The sequence below is a fragment of the Aphis gossypii genome, chromosome X (genome assembly GCF_020184175.1).
Source record: "Aphis gossypii isolate Hap1 chromosome X, ASM2018417v2, whole genome shotgun sequence".
Taxonomy (NCBI): domain Eukaryota; kingdom Metazoa; phylum Arthropoda; class Insecta; order Hemiptera; family Aphididae; genus Aphis; species Aphis gossypii.
In genome coordinates, this window is record NC_065533.1 from 57,297,966 (window position 1) to 57,313,850 (window position 15,885).

General features: G+C 24.8%; 1 protein-coding gene across 1 annotated transcript; it reads right to left on the bottom strand.

Annotated features, from left to right (window-relative positions):
* Positions 1-10,803: 10,803 nt before the first annotated feature.
* On the bottom strand, positions 10,804-15,813 carry LOC114127785 (exocyst complex component 5). The gene is made up of 17 exons (XM_027992108.2): positions 15,578-15,813; positions 15,379-15,497; positions 15,192-15,309; positions 14,596-14,793; positions 14,446-14,510; positions 14,200-14,383; positions 13,998-14,138; positions 13,820-13,896; positions 13,639-13,749; positions 13,475-13,570; positions 12,731-12,890; positions 12,383-12,621; positions 12,218-12,304; positions 12,045-12,147; positions 11,814-11,970; positions 11,569-11,729; positions 10,804-11,491 (listed from the first exon to the last, which is right to left on the bottom strand). The coding sequence occupies exons 1-17, from the start codon at positions 15,608-15,610 to the stop codon at positions 11,390-11,392; spliced, it is 2,151 nt and encodes a 716-aa protein (XP_027847909.2). The 5' UTR covers positions 15,611-15,813; the 3' UTR covers positions 10,804-11,389.
* Positions 15,814-15,885: the final 72 nt, after the last annotated feature.

A 15,885-nucleotide genomic window follows, 5' to 3' on the forward strand; every position in this document is an offset into this window, starting at 1 on the left:
CTTAATTTATTATGCTTATTGACGGTTGTTCTATGCTATTGTATATTTAACGTTTTTTTTTCGTTCTAGGCGATCGAATCAATGATAAAAATGATATATATCAATGAAAATTTTTTAAATATTTACTAAACTTTTTATATTTAACAGCTGACAACAGACCCAAACGAACACGATAATAATTTTCTACAGACTACATAAACAGTACGACTATTAGGTACTATACACTACACTTCATTCATCATTAACAACAAGATATATTGCATGTCTATTTGTGGCGTAAAAGAATATTATGCAGTATATTAAATATGTTAAGGTAAACACTAAACATCGATCGATATAAAATAACGTTGGTCGGCTAACATTTTATTAAATGCATCGTTAATTTATTACCGTCGTTAACTACTAGACATTCGCGCAAATCCCAAATAAACATTATAAATAAGTATTTATTTTTAATATAATATCTTATAATTTATAATATTATGATATAATGAGATTAAATTTATGTTTATGTATTAGTTTCACGAAAACTTCTAAGATAATTGTTGTGTCTCTTCTACACATATGAGTTATGACATATACATATGGGTCTTGCAAAATATTATTCATCTAGGCTAGGCCCTAGGGTCAGAAAAAAACCTGCTCACAACCGAGTAATTAAATTGTAACGTAAAAATAAGCTTAAGTGTTTTGGCAATAAAACAATAACTTATAACATCAAAGACAGTAAAGTTTCAAAGTGACGGAAAATGTTAGTTTTTTTCTTTTTGGATAGAAGGATTTTTTTTTCCGTTGATCCAGGAATTCTATTATCGTACTTATATTCTATTAAAACGAGCTCGTTCTGGGAATCCGTTTCTTCCAAACACTGCATGGCGATATGTGGTTTGAAAATAAGAAGTAATTAATATGTTAGCAAACTTCTGAATAACTCGGAAATTCGATTAGGTTATTCTTAACATGAAAAATATAATTGTATATTAGTCATTGATAAAACGGCAATTTTATTTCACTCAATACCTAAATAGATAATAAAGTCTATAATATTATATAGGTACCTACTTAATGTTATATTTTAATTTTCAATATAGTATTCCGAGATTTACCATTATTCATATTAATTTATCTATTTTTACAATCGTAAATTCATGAATTAATGGTATATTTCTATAATCATCCATCATCCATATAGACACATATAGTACATGTATAATATATATTATTATATGAATAACACTATGTATCTAAGCTTAAATAAAGCGTTTCATATATTCATAGTACTATAGTAATGCCTAATGGTACATGAATTTATTAATCGACTATGAAGCAGTAGTATCTTTATTCTTTATATACAACAAGGATAGGCAATTGGTTGCTCGCATACGTTTTTTATTTGGCCCGTGCTACATTTTCAAATAGACAAATCAACAATTAGGTATAAATAATATATTATATAATAGTATAAATACAGAAGTTTTAAATTGTATTAATCTTTTGTTTTGCTTTCCACACTCTCTGGCCTGCTAAATTTTAAAATTCTAAAAATTGGCCCCCTATAGTAACTTTGAATTGCCCATGGTCCGTCCTTATAGTATATAGGTAGCTTATTAGTTTCCTGGTTGATACCTATAACCTACATATTTTTGGAACCGTGAATTCTTATTTTGATCATATATTTACACAAATGCGTAATATTATAAGTACCTAACTGTTCAGAGAAGATTATTAATAAGGGAGTGCCTGCAGTGTCCTGCCTTACGTATAAATATATAACACTGAAATTCGTGAATATATGTTATATGTATATAATATTCATAAATATAATGTACATATGTTATATACTTATGTGTATAATATAATTATATAATATCATCAATATTTGTATATATTTGAAACTACAGAATACGCCTTATGGCGTGTTTACTGGGTGATTCTTTTATCATACAACGCTCATATTATTTCAATATTTATTGACTATTAAAAATTTTGTTTTTAAATAATTTCCTGACAAAAAAAAACAAATTTTTTTTTAACAACTATTTTTATTATAATAATTGTTTTAATTTTTAAATGACTACATATACCTATTTTTAATTTCATAATCTGAAGCGAAATATTTTGATAAGTATATACATAAAAATCAAAATTCGAATGAGTATTTTATGAGTTTATGAGTTATATAATTAGTAATTAATGTATATGCGTGAACCCCGTGTATAAAATCTTCTCGGCATTATATTTCATATAAAAACAGTATGTTAACAAATTAACAAAGGAAAGCCTTATATTATTTTAAAATTAAAATAATACAAACTAATTATAAGTTTAAAATCATTTATAATTTTAATTATGGTTTTAACTAGGAATTTGTTGTTTATTCAAATTAAAAAGTACCTATACACATGCACATATATTTATTAAAAAATATGTATTCTACACTCATAGGGACTTAACAGGATGTTAACTATTCAAAATCAAAAATAATACAATAATTTTAAATGATTTAATGACAAAATATTATGCTTGAAATAAACGGTAAAGGTAATACGTATTTTAGTAGCCCAGCATTTAACCTTGGTCGATAACTATTCAGCGTATATTTATGACTGATGACTGCGTTATTATTTCATTGCAGTTATTTATTTGTTTAATAAAATAATTATCGCAACGCAAACTGTTCAAATAGAAAACCATTGTCTAACCTTTGAATTAGAAAAACCATCATGAATCTCGGCACATCAATATTCAGTGCTAAATAATTTAATACAATATTTATTAATTATTATTAGTTCTTTATGTCTAACATTTTATTTTCAAAACTATAAATATTCTAAAATTGGTTAAATATAGTCATAAAACGCATTTTGTGATAATGAATAATGATAGAACTATATTAATAATATATTAATATTATATATTAGAGTAAATTACATCTCGATACCTATATAATCAAATTAACTTAGACATGGGGTTAAAATAAGCTTAATTTATTCATTTTATTATTTTAGAAATTCTTTAGACCAAGACTTAAAGCAGGTAATTTATTTTTATAATTTCTATTTGAAAAGTCATATATTATTGACTTATTGTAAATGTAATTTAAATGATAGTTATATATGCATGTGTTATATGCAATGTAATGGTAGGTAATTAAAAAACTATATCTACTATTCGATTAACCTACGATATAATAAAAATGAATTGTTTGTATTTTCTAGGTACCTACACAGTTAATATATAATGTTATCCTATGTTCTATACTTATAAAAATATATAATAAATCATAGGTAAGTATTTATATGTTACTTTATTTTCCAGCAATACAATAATTTTAATAAAAATAAATTTTATATGAGGTAATTTTAAAACAATAAATAATAACAGGTTGTTAATCTGTAATCTGCAGTATAATAATAGATTTGTTTTTTTTTTTTTTTACAAAAATCACAATAAAATATTATTAAATACGTGTTAATAATTTAACATTTTTAATTCTGAACGGAGCGATAGATTTGATTTTACAATTACAATTATGTGTTTTTTTTTTTTGAGCATTAAACATGTTTGATTTTCAACTTTGAGGGTAGTTTCTAGCATAAAATATGATTCAGTTAGTACTTTGAGGTTCAAAAGTAAAAAAACAATCTTAATATTTTTTTCAGAATAAGAGTTACTGTGTGAAATAATAAAAACATTTATAGATATATTAATTTAAAAAAAAAACGATTTTGTATTTTTTAGTGTTACACAAAAATGAATTACTGATAATTTACTATAAGATACTTGTCATTTTCATTAAATATTAATAATATTATCGTTTCCTATAGATGGTATAATTTTCTAAATACTTAAACAGATTTTGAACTTTTATAAAATAGTTTGAATTAAAATAAGTTTGTTTTTAAATGTTGATAAAAAAAATTTGCTTAATCAAAAAGCTTAAAAATATAATACAAAATTTCTCATAAGTTATTCATATACTAATTAAAAATATCGAAAATCAATTTTCACAATTTTTTTTAAGTTAAAATGTTGACAAAATCACTAATAACAACAAATAACTTTGTAGATAAAAATTTATAAAATTTCCAACTAACTCAAACTAAGGGATTGAAAATATAATATAAAATTTCTCATAGGTAGTTACACTATAACTGAAAAATCTAAATAATATATAGTAACACGTATTTTTAAGTTAAAACTTAGACGAAATTACCTACTTATTTAAATTATGAAACACGATTTTAGTTGTTTTGCTATATACCTATTAAAAATATTATTCTTGAGTTTTTAAATGTCATTTTATTTGGAAAATTTTAATTCAACTTGCTGTTTTACTAAATATTAAAATATATAAAAATTATTTTAAGACTTTATAAGAGCAATATATAAAGATCATAAAATATAGGTACTTAATAATATAATCTAGACAGACTACCGTCTTCTCTCAAAATTGTTTTTCGTATACTAAGTTTTATTATTGAATCCAAATCTATCACAAACATTACAGTAATTTACTCAATGATGAGGTACACTCTACTCTTATATACTGTACGCAGTTACCTACTTTCAGTTCTTTTCTCTTTTTACTTCAAATTCTTATAGGTACATTATTATTTGTTTAACCGAATCATCATATTTTAGTAAAAACTACACTTATGACTTAGGTATAACAACTAAAATCGAAAATATATTTATTTAGGTTATAAGTATATTTATATATTATAATATTGTACATAGGACATATTATAGGTGTTTCGGGCGTTTTGACCTAATACCTATAAATAGGCATATAATATTGCTTTTGTAAGTTGTAAGTTATAAAGTGATGTTTAAAATGTTAAATGTAAATAGATATGCCACACAAATTTATTTTAATTCCAAAAAGTATCCTAACGACAGACCTAACTAGAAACTATTAAAAGATATTTATTATATTATGCGCTCTGTTGAAAATAATTATGTATATGAAGCAGTCATCCGATTAGCGAGACTTCCGGACAGGTGCAGCAGTACGTTATAGAGTTGTGTAGTCTTTCCCGTCTTGGATTTCGATTTTAACGGAGAGTTCTTAAACATAAGGCTACAGAATGACTCATAATAATTATACAACTGAATAAAACATAATATATTCTATGTACAAAGTTTTAATAAAAACATATTATATGTCTTATATTTACAGTATACACACTGATTCAAACCACGGTTATTTTATATAAACTATAAAACGCTTTAAAGTTCTACCAAAAATGTAGTCTTAAATTTGGCCAGGTACTCAGATATTTTTGGTACTAAATGCACTACTATAATGGTCAGATATTAGAATGTATGTATAATACATTAATATCGACATAAGTAAGTCGTAGCTTGTGTTAATTTTTGGGTAATGTCAAATTTAGCCAGTCAGCCTGCATAACTATTAGATGTACATAATTATTGATTTATTTTTACTGAACTATAAGTACATAAGTACCCTATATATACTTAATAAAACCATACTATCACCATACTTATTATTGAATTTAAACATTTTAAACTGCTGTGAAATTATGATATTATACCTACTGAATATTTTGCTAGATTGCATAATATGTTGCTGAATTGCATAATAAATGACTTTACTCTAATATATCTTTTTGTATCACATATATATATATATATATTATATATGTATACTTGGATACATGATACCTAAGCAGTAAGCACGTAGCCACGTAGGCATAGTGTGATTAATACGATTAAAAATATTTTGAAAGACAATAGATAATTGTATTTTTTTATAAAGACATAAATATAATAAAAGCAATAATGTAATATTTTCATTAAAAAAAATATGTATATAATTTCATGAAAAGGAAAAAAGGCTTATAGTATATAAGCACAGAAAGTATTGTTAATTTACTAGTAATTTAATGATATTAATTTATAGTTTACTGAGCAATAAATCGAATTAATTAAAAAATATATATATATATATACATATGTAATTGCAAAATGCAACAAAACTTTATAAAAAAAAACAACACCATAATCTAAATGAAAAATAAAACTTTTTTTCTTAAACTTTAACTGCAAGCGACTTTATTTTGTTAAGTAAACATTTAATATATTGTTTGGATCAATTTTGTTTGATATGACTCTTGTCTCTTTCAGAACTTAAAATCACCAGAGATAAAAAAACTGTAATGTGTAGTTACGACTTACGACATAACTGTTATGTCATAGTTGACCGTATGTGTTAATATGTATATGTGTTGACGGCGCTGACGCGTACTTAGTTGAAAATTACCTCTTACTTAGATGAAGGTGAAGAACTTAGTAAGGTCAGGGCTTTTGGTCAAGTTTATATATACATTTGGAGAAGTTAAAATTTTTATATTTTTAAATAAAAGTTAGGTTATGTTAGTTTTCCGGTTTATTATTATCATTATCAATACAATTTTGAGTAGGTAGAAGAGTTTTTGACAGTAATTGGCTCTCGCGATGATATATAATAATACAATATAGGTACATCATGCCATCATAAATTATGTTATTATTTATTATTACTAAAGAATAACAAGAAGTATAGAAGTCTGGTGTTTATTATACTCTGTGTTTTGATGAAACATGATTATAAAATATAGTTAAAAAAAATGATAATCTGCGTATTATCGTCATTAATAATAATACAGACCTGACTACGACCAATATCTTATGCTCATAGTTCGGAACCTTTCTCTTAGCTCGCAACATAATGTTAAATATAGGCAGGGTCGGCCTGTCTATGAGTATTATGAGGTATATACACAAATATAAATACATTCACTCCAAGTTCAATATAATATAAACACAATAGATACCTGAACCGGCTGAATCACATAAATAAAAAATACATTTTATTTTTAAACATCATGTCAAACTAACAAAATAAAAATAAAAAAAACAATAATAATAATCTTAACAATTTTTTTTAAAATATACCTATATTTTTTTTAAGTTAAGGTGGACGTAAGATCTATGAAAGTAAGAATACGAATATACGATAACTTTTCAATATTTTATTTTTTTTTTTAGCTATATTCAGATAAGTCGAAAATAACTATAATATTTAATATTATTCTGATGATTGGGTAACGTCGACAAATCCACGAAAATTATTATATAGTACTGCAGTATTTATAATTGTACTATACGTCTATACATATATCTAAACGTGACATTCAATCAAGGTGAATTGTCACGCTTGTTCTCTAAAACTACTTATCCGATTATCTTTATTTTTTTTTAATGAAAGAGTAAATCATGGCGTAGTAGGTTTTAAGCTTATTTTTTTGTACATTAATTGCGTACTGACGCCAATATGCGTTATTATGAGAATCATTCGGTAACTCGTTTGACGCCATTTGGCGTCCAATATATATTATTTAAAATAAATGGTTTATTATTTTCTACGCCTACGCGACTTCGCGTTTCTGAATGTTATTTTATAATTATTTAGCGTGATTAAACTCATGTTTTAACATATGTCTTCAATCTTTATACGCCGTTTGAACGTATGACCATATAGATATAGTGGCAGTTTTTTATGTTATTTTTAGAAAAGTGACATTTACGTATTGGGTGACAACTGCAGCAAAAATACATACGCAGTCGACATGATAAGATGTTATTCATTTTAATTTAGTAAATAAATATTTTAAAAATTAAAAACAATTTGTTTTTGAAAAAAAAATGCTAATCCTAAAGACAATGGACAATGATCAACATAATAAAATTTCATGTAGTCCATAAATTTTATTTTTATTAAATAAAAGTGAGTGAAAATAAAAAAAAAAACTATTCCAACATGTTTGGTCATAGAACTTATCTGAAAATACCAAAAATAGGATCCTTAGACCCATTAGTGGTGCTTAGTACTAGAAACATATTGTATATACTAGAGGTGGCAAAAAGTCGATTTATTAATTTTTTAAATGATTGGAAAATACGCACATATAAAGATATTTTTTATATCCGTGTTAACAATTATTAGTTATTTAGTTAAAAATTAGTATTTTAATGAATTGTTGATGTAATATAGTAACACTACAAAACGTTTTCGTTGTTTTTAGTTCATATTACTGAAACGTCTGAAACTTTATAAGTTGTTGGCTTTTGAACCATAATGAAAAGGAAATTAAATTTGAGTCGTTCAACAGAAAAATATGAGAAAAATAATTTTAAAAAAAAAAGCTTCCGTTAAATAGTAAAAAAACAACGCTGGGCGAGACAGTTACGTAAAGTTATATGTCGGAAATATCACCTATATACCAAGTCAGAAAACCAAAAACATTTATTTATCCACGAGCGTTACGTTAAATGTTAGACAATCAAATTTAACACGAATGCATTTTGTACGGGCAACGAAGTGCACAGGGATAGCTATATTATATAATTTATAATTATGCCAATGTACTTATTACGCATAAATTATAAATGTATAATATGATTGACGTTTAACTACTGTTCACATGACACATTAATTATTAAATGCATATTAATGTAAATATTACAAGCAGACGGAAGACCTGACTAAACATATATCTATGCTATTGTACTATGGTTAATTGTTTAGTAATAAGTTATCGTACTAAAGTGATGTAGGTACATGAATATATATTGAATGCAAGGTAATTAAGGTTTCCTATCTAATGGCAGCTATAGACTGTTCCATTTATATTGCATTTTAATATATTTATAACAAATATTTAATCAACACGTCTCTGTTATACTCATCATGCAGAGTACCTATATTACGATGGGATTTGAGTAATTTTGCTTCAGTTGATATTCTACAGTAACGGTTATTTACGTCTGTGGAGCGTATACTATAGTCTTTATAGGTCATATAGGATATTTTGTTTATTGTCCTATCTGTATAGCCTATTGCTTACCTGATTATAAGATATAAGTCTGGCATAGACACGGCTGCAGAACCATATTTAGAGAAGTGGGATCAATGCCTTATAGCAGGGGATGGCAAATCCATGGCACGCGAAAAGATTTTGTGGGCACGCGAAAATTATAAACCAAATATCAATGAATTGGCATCAAGTGTTCAACATCAAGAACATAAATCATATCAAAAAATATCAAAATAATTAACAAAGCAATATTATTATAATTATTATTATTATTATGTACCTAAATTACCTAAATTAACCTGTTTATACATTAATTATACAATCGAATTATAATACAAACAAAATATAATTTTTTTCATGGCACGCTCTAAAAAAAAAAAAAAGGTAATTTTGGATAATTTTGTTCAAAAGTTTTTGCCATCCCTGCCTTATAGAGTTATATTAGGTACATCAAAAAAACTTACATAAAGAATGACCGTGTTAAATTTTTTTGTAAAATAGTTTTCAATCATTTTCCTTCTCGCTTTTACAAGCAATCTGTATCGACTGCATAAATAGGAGTGATTAAAAATGTTTTATTTTTCATCAAATTGTAACTTGATAATACTCGATTCAATTAGTTTACCTACGTGTATTTGATCGAAATGTTTAAGATTAATTGTTAAATCGTACCAATCATTATCTTGCATTATGTACTGTACTGCTGTTTAAATTTAGAATGAGATTTAATACTAGTACGCAAACGAGTCGTCAAAATTTGTATTCATGGGTTATTGTGTTTTTCGTTGCACGCAAAATTTTTTTTTTAACTTTAATTCACCAAAGCATTCTATTGATCAGTTATGCTCACAAGAATATTATTTGTAATTTTATAATAACCAAATATCATTAGTAAATACTCATTAGAACCATTAGGTACTTATAACTTTTTTGTATTATAATTTATAAAAATTATTTTATTAAAATAACAGATGACACTCAAAAGCGAAAATTCGTTTTATTCTTTTGAACCTTAGTAGTGGGATAAAAGACCAAGCAGATTTTTTCTATTGTTAATAAAAAATTAAATATTTATTTTTATTAATCAAATGAAGGGAAAAAACAAAAAGAAAATATAGTTTTAATATTAACAATTCATTATAGATAAATAATAAAAAAAAAAGTACTTGCCTATGCCCTATGTGGCTATGTATAGTAGATAATACTTAGACGAAATAAATATATACACTAGTGTTTTCAAATTTTCTATTAAATTAATTTCATTGCTTATAATAATTTTTTGATTTTGATTAAATATGATGACTGGTGTGTAGAATTGAACAATTTTTTTTTTGGAAAAACTGCGCGGAAATGATATTGTATAAAAGTGGGTGGATGACTACTTTTATTGAAAATGTGTAGTGATGATGACTGCTAATTTTTTACTTTTTAGAATACCCGTTTATTATTATCCTTATATTATGCGGCAACTGGTAGCCATTCTTTGATAGTTTTATCTTTTTATGCCAAATGTATTTTTCATTATTCGCAGGTAATTATGTACCAACTTAAAATTTTTCTTTTGACTTTTTGTGCATTAGGTTTATTTACCTACTTCTACATCTATAATATTATTTGTATAGTACTAAGATAGTAAGGTTCTTCAAATATGAGATTAATATAATTTACTAATGCACTTGTTTCAGAAACTTAACAGCTAATATATTTATTAATATTTAAATAGGTACAAATTTAATAACCAATTGCACGTATATAGGTAAATCAAAACTATATTCTTGACTCATAAACCTAAGTTAAACAAAAATAAATAGTAGTCATATTTTTTTTTGTGTACCTTATAAAAATAATGAAAAAAAAAAAAATTTTTTCTAACGCCCAAATAATGTTAAATTGAATTTAATTAAATAATAAAAAAATATAGTGTGCAATAATTTATTATAATGCTGTAATTACATATTATTTGTTAGTTGGTGTATACAATTGGTATGTGTTTTATTAGTTACATAAAACATTTATTTGGCATTAAATGTACCTGGTTAATAAAACATTTAAAGATTCATATTCAAAGTAATTTGTATAAATAATTAACATGTTTAATCGTACAAAAACATTAAAAATATTAAATGAAAAATATGTAGTATAATATAAATGGCACTATAGTAAATAGTAAATACTAATGAACGCACATAATAATATGATACATGTTATTATTGCTCAACGGATATATTAAAATTTACATATACCTCAAAAACATTTTGTATTACAATTTTAAATGAGATTTCATTGAAAATTTAATCCGATGAACCACTATCCAATAATAAATTAATTTATGTAGGTATATTATATTACATTTATATAAAAATTTAAAACGTTTTAACATAGTAACAAAATAAATTGTACTTAATAATATATTAACACAAAATTACTTTCATTCAGTCAATACATTTAGTGTAAGTAACTTCATAAAAATGGAGTTATGCACTATGACGATTAGTTGTTATGCATCATCTAGATGTTAAATTTTTTAATAATGCAGCCAACTTTTGAGATTTAAAATCTGTACGAAGTTGAATAAAATTGCTCAATATTGAATGATCCAAACCCACCTATGATATAGGTATCAATACAAATTTATTTAATTAGTTAATTAAACATGCAAAATTATTTAAAATTAATATATTACCAATGTTTCACCATAACACACTTGTTTTAAGTTCTCGTGTTTTACAAGTAGCAAATTACATAGAGCGTGTAAAGTATCAAATAAATCAATCACTAATGGTGAACCTAAATCTTTAACGCATCTTCTATATTCATTCATATCACATATTGCACACATGGCACCTAAAAATTTATTTTGTTTTTAATTTTTAATACATTTTATAAAATAAACTTGAGAGTATAGAGGATTCACAAATATATTATTACCAGCAGAGTTATAAGTATATTGTAACAAATGTTCATAAATAATACGATGGAATCTGATACCGAGTTCTGCTAAAACAAGATCAGCATTTTTGGCATCCAAACATTGACGTATGTGTTTTATGCTACTACTCAAATACTGAACAACAGATCTACAAGCCTAAATAATACAAATAATAAATATAATAATACAATAATAAATATCAAATAAATTTTGTAAATTTATGTACTTACTACTGATGTCATTGTGTCTACATCTGTCTCTGGTTTAAAATCTGACTTTTTTTGTTCAGAAGATAGACAAATCTTTATCCAACCAGTGATAGCATTTAAAGATCTAAAACAAGTTAATTATTTAAGCAAAAAATATAGATTGTTTATAGATGTTTTAATATTTTTATACTAACCTATCCAGACCAAAATCAATTTTTGATTCTATTTGTTCCAATTTCTTTTTCTTAAAGCTAATGCATTGCGAATATTTAGGAGTTGTACTAAAAAATAATACAAAACACATTCACTAGATTTTATATTCAATTATTAAGTTAATTAAAAACAAAATTAATACATACATAATTAAAGGGACTAAAGTATCTGATAGCTGGTTTTCAAATAACAAAATGATTGCATTGACTTGTTTTATGACTTCAAAAAAGTAAACATTTGGTGGATCATGAGTCTTCGCTTCTGGGATAGGTACAGACTGTACAGCTAATTCTAAGCCATAATCAACATAATCTTCAATCAAGTAAGATGTTAAGATTTCAAAAATTTGATAACTATTTGAAGGGATATCAGATGATGAAGATAACTGAAAAATGTTTAATATTAACAAATAAATTATTATTACTTTATACAAACAAATATAACATAAGAATTAAGGAAAAGTAAATTGAATCAATTATACAAATGATAAATACCGTACAACACCTATCCAATGCTTGATTAAATTCTTGAATAAGAGAAGTAGCCACATATTCTGATAAAAATGTTTCACCACCATAATCTTCAATATGCATTATATTAAAATTTGTACGGGTACTAATGACTGTTTGTAAATCTCTGCGCAGTTCTTGAAATCTGAATAATAAAATTGTGATTAATATGTTTTTGGTCATTAAAGTATATTATAAATTTATGTTTCTTAATAAAATTTGTTGATACTGCATAATAAGATTTTTAGAGAGACTCTTTTTATACTTCTTATAAAAATGGGTAGTTTTTTCACAGATTTTAGAATAAATAAAAACAATAGATTTTATATCAATTGATAGCAGTAATAATCATAAACAAGTTGATTCTATTATTGGTTATAATAAAAATAGTTATTATTAACTACTACATATAATATTTGACTTAAATGAAAAAATAAAATTCTCACAGAAAGTTCTAATAAATAATATGTTTGTGCTACATTGATATTTTGAGTAATTAAGAATGATAAAAATTGATAAAAAAAAAAAAATCTTTAATCACTACACTTTACTTATGGCCAACTTATGAACAGACTTAACCTAACCTAACATTTGGGAAGCTTTAATATATTATATTTTGATTAGAAATTAAATAATAGTAGATAATATGAATAATCAATAAAAGGTGTATACCTAAATCAGGTAAGCAATATAACACTCATCTTATAAATATTAAAAAATTATAATCACCCGCCAGCTTGAATTTGTTTTTTCTGGTGTCCTTTAGATTCATAAAATCTTTGTAAAATGATTAAACATTTTTCTTTAAGATTTTTCAGTTCAGAACTGCAAATAATAAAAAAAAGTTTAAAAAATATATTATACTGAAAAGATTGAATTGATAAAAAACATACATGAAGTATGAATCCAGATATTTTTGAAATATATTCTTTTGCATTTTATTTAGGAACATATCATCGTTTCCCATATTTAAGCGTGAAAGATTTTTAGATAATATTGATGTTCTGGAAAAAATTTTTTTATATTGGGCATATATAGATAAAATAATAATTTAATATTTAAATGACAACATACTGTTTGTACAACTGAGATAGCTTTTCTAAATAGTTTGCTGTATCTTTAACTTCAGATAATACTGTAATTATATGGTTCTGAAATGTATAAATAAAATAAATATAAATATATATATTAAATTAAAAAAATTAAAACAAAAGATAAAAATATCTTATAAAATAAAATAACACAAACATACTTGCAATTTTAGTTGATAAATATTTAAAATAAATTTGGCCATAACTTGATCAGGATTAGTAAATACAGCTTCAATAATTTTCAGGTTGTTTTCACAGACAGGAATAATATCAGCAAACAGATTTTTTCCTGAAAGTGAGTTCTAAAGAAATATTTATTACAAAATGTTTTTTTATTTATGACTTAATAGAATTTAATATTACCGCTTGGCTGTATTCAATAAATGCATCCACACATTGAGAATAACCTTTGAAATGAGTTAATATTGCTGCAATTTCATTCATTCGCACCACATTTTTTCGGGAGTGGTTTTTAATAAATTCTTCAATTAACATACGCTCAATTTCATCATATTTTTTAATTATTTTCATTTTGGCTTCCTCAAATCTAAAATGTTCAGTATAACAATTTAAAAGTGAATTAAACTAGTATTTTTGTTGAAAACTTACTTGCCTGGAGGAAGCTCTTGAGCTATAGGAAATAATTTTTGGATCACATCAGCTGCATCATCAATCTAAATTTAAGTTACAATAACATAAATATTTCTTGCCATAATAAAAACAGCAACAAATATTCACATCTAACAAAAATGTTTTTACCTTTGTTGGATCATTAAAAATATCAATGGATAGTGGACCGGCAGACATAAACTCTTCTAAATATCCAATAAGTTTATGAACTTGTACAGCTCTTGAACGTGGTGTATTAATTGATTCTAGTTGATCTCCAACATGAATAACTTTCGTGGCTACATAATTTATTCGTTCATCTAAATTTTGAAAAATTGATATTCCAGTCTATATAAAAACATACATTATAAGTAATTAATGTGTTCAGCGAATAATTTAAATGAAATATTTTTGTTCATCTCAATCTAAAACAAGTCAAAACTACAATACAAATCTTTATATATATAATATGTATTTCTGTTAAAATATATCTATTCATTTTTTAAAACTGTATATATATATATTAATATTACCCTTTCTTTATAATCTCCAATCAATTAATGGATTTACTCTTCTTTTATTTTATATTGATATTATAAATATATTATTTATACTAAATTATTCATACTTCTACTTAATTTTGTTTAATAACTTTAAAAATGTTTAAATAAATTATAATTGCACGTAGATATTTGCCATAACTTTTAAACATTTCATTAATATCAAATCATAAAGAGTACATCTACCTTATTTTGTTCTTGAAGATTTTGAATTTGTACTGAATACAAAGCTTCTTTTTCTCTACAAACTTGTTCTAATTTTTCACATTTTCTTTTCTGACGTTCTTGTAAAAACTTCAAGTCTCTGAAATCCATGTAAGACATTAATCAGTAAGAAATATTGTTGTTTTATAATTATATCAAAGTATAGTACTTAATTGCTTGAACAAATGTATCCTGAACATCGTCTACTACTGCATTATCACTGTCAGCACTGTTTCCATACACACGATAAGCTAGACGTTCTACAAATTCATCAGGATCGTATGGATCCTACAAAATATAATTAACAACGATATAGATATTCTTGTTTGTCTTAAATAACACCATTATTTAGATGATTAAAATATTACCTGTTCCATTTCTTTTATGTACTGTTGCATCATTTTGTTGGTGTTATTTTGTAAAAGGAATAGTAAAAGAACAGAAAATAAAAATAATCGGTTTAACGCAAAATGTGCAGCAGCACATTAAATGTACATTATGATAAACAATTACGTAGCGATAACCGTTTGACGAAATTTAATTGAATTAAAACGAAATTTTGATCGGCGGACCATCGCGATACGCGAATTTTGCAAATTGTTGTTATCAGCTTATCATTGTGAAGAGAGGAGGGCGTTATCCTGATGATTTGGCCGATAGGTTGACGACAGAGAAA

Bases quoted from the DNA above. Each gene is read 5' to 3' on its own strand.
- LOC114127785 (XM_027992108.2), bottom strand. From the start codon at position 15,610: ATGATGCAACAGTACATAAAAGAAATGGAACAG. The intron at 14,511-14,595 runs GTAAAAACATTT...ACTTAAATTTAG, and splicing joins TTTTTAATGATCCAACAAAG to ATTGATGATGCAGCTGATGT. The intron at 12,891-13,474 runs GTGATTATAATT...TTTATTATTCAG, and splicing joins AAACAAATTCAAGCTGGCGG to ATTTCAAGAACTGCGCAGAG.